The 5,553-nt window shown below is 46.3% G+C and overlaps 1 protein-coding gene across 1 annotated transcript; it reads right to left on the bottom strand.

Moving 5' to 3' along the window:
• Window positions 1-6: 6 nt before the first annotated feature.
• LOC145718303 (protocadherin gamma-A4-like) lies at window positions 7-5,547 on the bottom strand (the record flags this gene model as incomplete). Its single annotated transcript, XM_081809782.1, has 1 exon — window positions 7-5,547. A coding segment is annotated over exon 1 (2,224 nt), but the record flags the coding sequence as incomplete, so codon positions are not given.
• Between the last annotated feature and the right edge of the window lie 6 nt (window positions 5,548-5,553).

Here is a 5,553-nt window from a genome sequence, read left to right as displayed (position 1 = left end):
CCACGCCCACAAAGTGCGAGGCCGGCACGCCCACCAGCCCGCCTCCGGAAGCCTGGAGCAGACGCGACGCGTGCCAGCGCCTCAGCCTGAGCGCCAGCAGCACGATGACAAAGGCCAGGAAGACGCACGAGACTGCCGCCACCGCCACCACCAGATACAGCGTGAGGTCCGAATCGTCTGGGTCGGCGGGGGTCCTGATACTGCCCAGATCGGCCAGGACGTCCGGGATGTTGTCGGCCACGGCCACGGTGAGCGTGACGGTGGCCGAGAGAGGGGGCTGGCCGTGGTCCTGCACCGCCACCACCAGGCTCTGCTTGAGCGCGTCTCTGTCCAGCACGGCCCGTGCCGTGCGCACCTCGCCCGTGTGCAGCCCCACCGCGAAGAGCCCTGGCTCGCTCGCCTTGAGCAGGAGGTAGGACAGCCAGGCATTCTGGCCAGAGTCTCTGTCCACCGCCACCACCTTGGTGACCAGGTAGCCGGGCTCTGCGGAGCGGGGTGCCAGCTCCACGCCGGAGGAACCATCGGTGGGGATGGTGGGGTACAGGATCTCTGGCACGTTGTCATTCTGGTCCAGCACGAATATGCTGACAGACACATTGCTGCTGAGTGGAGGGTCCCCACTGTCGCTGGCTGTGACTAATAGTTCCAGGTCTCTAACCTGCTCAAAGTCAAAGGAGCACAGTGCATACAGGACACCAGTATCAGAGTTGATGGAAACATAGGAAGAAAGAGGCTTTCCATGGAGTGTGTCCTCAGCCAAGGAGTATGTGACTCTGGCATTCTCGGTGCTGTCAGGATCCTGGGCAGATATAGATAAAATGGAGGCTCCTCTGGGGTTGTTTTCGGGAATGTAGGCAGAGTAGGAAGCATGAGGGAAAGCAGGTGGGTTGTCATTGATATCTGTCACCTTCAGTGAGATATGAGTTTCTGTAGACAGTGGTGGAGTTCCATGATCAGTGGCAGTTACTGTGATGTTATATTCTGAAACTTCTTCCCTATCCAGCGTTCTGCGTGTCAACAGTCGATGATAATTTCCATAGGTCTTTTCAAGTGTGAATGGCAGATTATCCAGAATAGAACATGTGACAAGGCCATTCTCTCCTGAATCACTGTCGTGCACATTGAAAAGTGCAATTACTGTACCTGGGGAAGAAGTTTCTTGGATAGAGCTGGTGAGAGACGTAACAGTGACTTCTGGAGCATTGTCATTTACATCCAGAACTGTCACCAGTACCTTACTTCTGGCTCGGAGACCAGGTCCATCATGGGCTTCTACATCTATATTATAGAATCCAGAGTCTTCATAATCTAGATCCCCCAATATTGTTATGTCCCCAGTCAAAGAATTCAACTGGAATAGTTGGGACATTTTATCTCTCACTTTGCGGAAAGAATAGGTTACTTCTCCATTGGCTCCTTCATCTGGATCAGTGGCTTTTACAGTGAGTAGCCGGTACCCCACTGGCACGTTCTCTGGAACCTTCACATGGTACTCTGGCTGAGTGAATACGGGAGCATTGTCATTGGTATCCACAAGTGTTACATGAATCTTGACAGTGCCAGAGTGAGCCAAGTCACCTCCATCAAAGGCGGTGAGAAGGAGGTGGTGAACCGCCTCTTCTTCTCGGTCTAGGGCAAGCTCCAGCACCAGCTCAGGGTACTTAATGCCATCCGCTCCGCTTTGCACGTCTAGGGAGAAGTGAACATTGGAGCTGAGCTGGTAACCCTGCAGGGAGTTTACCCCAACATCTGGATCAAAAGCTTCAGGAAGAGGAAATCTTGTCCCAGGACTTTCATTTTCAGCAACTTTTATTTCCCTTTGCTCTGTCCCAAAGCTGGGCGTGTTATCATTAACATCAATAATTTCCACTTCTACTCCAAAAATCTTCACTTTGTCCTCCAGAAGAATCTCCAGGCTTACTACACACTTTGGAGATCTGTCACAGAGCTCTTCCCGGTCTATCCTGCCCGCGGTGACCAAGCTGCCGCTTCGCGGGTTCAGAGCAAAGAGCTGCCTCCTACCTCTGGAGACGATGCGGACTCCGCGCTCTGACAGTTCCCGGGGCTCCAATCCCAGGTCCTTGGCGATACTGCCCACATAAGAGCCTTTCTCCAGCTCCTCAGGCACTGAGTAGCGAATCTGTTCGGCCTGGATTTTCCACAGGGCCCCCAGGAGAACGCAGATCCCGACCAGCCGGCTGCATTCTAGGCGATAAGGAGAAGCCGCCATTACCGACCCACAGCAGAATAGCTTCCGCCTAGGTGTTCCCTCAGTGGAGACCAGAGAAGCCCCAGGATCTTCGGGGTCCAAGATTTTGCGCTTTCACCGTTGAACGTTGGAGTTCTGGGGTCCAGTCTTAAGCTTTCCTAAAACCACAGGGCTAGTGCTTTGTGATGCAGAGATCTTGTGGTTCGGATTAAATTCCTGGTTATGTTTCCCCTGATTGGTGAACAGCGACACTCAGAGTCCTAACCTGTTACTGCAATCTATTCTTGGTGAAGAAAAGCACTACCTGTTTATACCATTTCTTTTCCATAACCTATTTTTCCCAAAAGAATAAAATTCTAGGGGTGCCTGGGTGGCTCAGTTGTTAAGCATCTGCCTTCGGCTCAGGTCATGATCTCAGGGTCCTGGGATCAAGCCCCGCATCGGGCTCCCTGCTCCGCAGGAAGCCTTCTTCTCCCTCTCCCACTCCCCCTGCTTGTGTTCCCTCTCTCACCGTGTCTCGCTGTCAAATAAACAAATAAAATCTTTTTAAAAAAAGAATAAAATTCTAGCTCCTGTTGTTTTATTTGCAATGAAAATCCAGGCATGATCCAAAGCTTACTGTACAATAAATCTTCCAAAGTAATTTATTTTCAAAGAAAATATGGTGATTTTTTCCTAAGATTTTTTTTCTCTTTTAAGTTTTTCCATTATTTATTTTCATAGGCCATTTTCAGTGCAGTGCATTGTGTGAGGGACACATTTATCCTCCCCAGAAACAAGGATGAACTTGACGAATGAAAGAATAGATAGGTGAAAAAACAGTGTCAGATCAGGGAAGTTGGAGGTCTGAGCTCTAGGTCCTTACCTATGCAGAAACAAGTTCCCTCACATGGGTTGACCCTTTAGAATCTGGGGTAACTTTTCAATTCTCTTGTAAGAAAACATCTACTGTTCAAGAGCTAGTCTTACCCCTGTGCAAATGGGCTTGGCAAATATGATAATAGGTTTGGGAAGCTAATTTGTTCATTAATTTTGTATACACAAGGTTTTAGGTCACAGGCTATGTTTGTGACTATCATGTTCACAGTGTGTCCTCAAACTTTAGAACAGCAACTTTCATAGAGTAGACACTCAGTTTTTCAATGTTTATGAGTGCATTACTAATACAACTGCAAAGCCCTAAAACAATGGGAAACTCTGATATTAAAAATAAATAATAAAGAAGATAGAAAAGTTAAACTGAAGCTTTGTCTGTAAAAAGCAGACAATATTCAGTAACTTTTTTCACATAAGGACACATTCAGAAGGTATTATTTTACTATCATTTATAAATTTACTTTAGGTTTGATTTTAGAAATAACCACTAAAAGGAAAATTTTTAGGAGTTGTATATATATTATCACTGCATGTTTCAGTTTTCTCACACATGAATACTTTGAGTAATTAACTAATCTTAGAAAATTTAATATGAAACAGCAAGTAGCCAGTTCTTTAGATGATTCCTCACATAATAATTAGCTTCTAGAAGTTACTCATAAGTTTTAATCAGACAAGAAAGTCCATTATTTATTCAGAATAGTAAAATCATCAGACTTTGAAGAGCAGAGTAAAGGTAATTTTCACAATCCTCAAAGGAGTCACAAATTGCTGGGGATTGGGAGGTAAAATGAGATGTTTTGAAAAACTTTAACTCACTTCTCAGAAACCTATACTTAAAAAAAAACACAGAAGAGGCTTTATATACAAAAAGTTTCTGGGTGGCTCAGTCATTGGGTGTCTGCCTTCGGCTCAGGTCATGGTCCCAGGGTCCTGGGATCGAGCCCCGCATCGGGCTCCCTGCTCCACGGGAAGCCTGCTTCTCCCTCTCCCACTCCCCCTGCTTGTGTTCCCTGTCTCTCTGTGTCCCTCTCTGTCAAATAAATAAACAAAATCTTCAAAAAAAGGTTCATTACATTCCTAATTGTAACAGTCAAAAAGTAGAAAGAGTATAAAAATAAATTATTTAAGAATGGTTAAGATTATTTGTTTAAAAATAGATCTTATTTTTATAAAGATTGTTTTTAAATTTATTTGACAGCGAGAAAGAGCACAAGCAGGGGGAGCAGCAGACAGAGGGAGAAGCAGGCTCCCCACCTAGCAGACAGTCCGATGCGGGGCTTGATCCCAGGACTCTGGGATCATGACCTGAGCAGAAGGCAGACGCTTAATCGACTAAGCCACCCAGGTGCCCCTAAAGATCTTCTTTTTAAGTAATCTCTGCATCCAATGTGGGGTTCAAACCCACAACCTGGAGATCAAGATTCACATGCTCTACCGACGGAGCCAGCCAGGTGCCCAGAAAGTTATTTTTGAATGAGATTATAGAGTGCAAATAAAATTGACCCAAGGTTATGATCCAAATCAGTCTTTGCTACATGTGATAAGGCAAAGAAGTGCTAAGAGACTTAATTATTGAAGGCTCAATTAAAAATACACATGGCAGCAAAAAGATAAAAAACTATATTTGATGAACATTAACTTAAGCAGAAAGAACTGTCAGTACATTTATAAAGCTTGAAGTGCTCCCTTTGGCAGCACATATATTAAGAATAAAGCTTGAAAAAATAGTATCACACGTCAACTAAGAAAGGCAGTGTTATTACTAAAGGTAGCGGCTTCCAAGAACAAGCTCTCTTTAGCAATATTTTCTTATCATACAAAATCGTCAACAGTACAGATTGAGAGATATTAATTTGGTAACTACTAAGACTACTGAGCAATCAAGACACCAATCTCCACCCATCCAATACACCTCTTCTACTACCATCACTAGAAAAATGAACAATAAAAAAGAATAAAAGCAGGTTTGCTGAAACTCACGTGAGAGGCAAAAGACGAATCATAAACGATTTGGGGGTCTTCATTGCTGACACATACATCCATAGAAGGATCGTCACAAAGGAGATCCCGAGGAGGAGCCATTTCTGGTTTCAGGTTGGAAAAAGTAAACTCTGTCTTAGCTAATCGTGAGGCCACGCACAGATTATAGGAATAGGGCAAAGTCCCTTCACTGTAACTGGGGAGAACCCCAGGTCCGGACTTGGAACTGAGATCCCGGCGAAAGCAGCCCCAGGCAGCGGGGTGGGAGGAGCGGCGCAGGCGCAGAGCAACCGCCAGAATCACCGCGAGGAGGAAGAGCACCGAGATCAAGGCCAAAGCCACCACCAGGTAAAACTGCAGCTCAGCCTGGGGGTCAGAGGGCGCCGGGCGGTCGCTGACATCTGGCAGCACTTCTTGTAGGCTGTCGGCGAAAACCAGGAGCAGCGTGGCTGTGGCCGAGAGGGGCGGCTGTCCCCCATCCCGCA

Source organism: Leptonychotes weddellii, unplaced genomic scaffold (assembly GCF_054177405.1).
Source record: "Leptonychotes weddellii isolate Sample4059 unplaced genomic scaffold, ASM5417740v2 HiC_scaffold_13706, whole genome shotgun sequence".
In the NCBI taxonomy this organism is placed as follows: Eukaryota; Metazoa; Chordata; class Mammalia; order Carnivora; family Phocidae; genus Leptonychotes; species Leptonychotes weddellii.
Note: the sequence above shows the minus strand (reverse complement) of the source record. Positions and strands in the feature narration are given on the sequence as shown.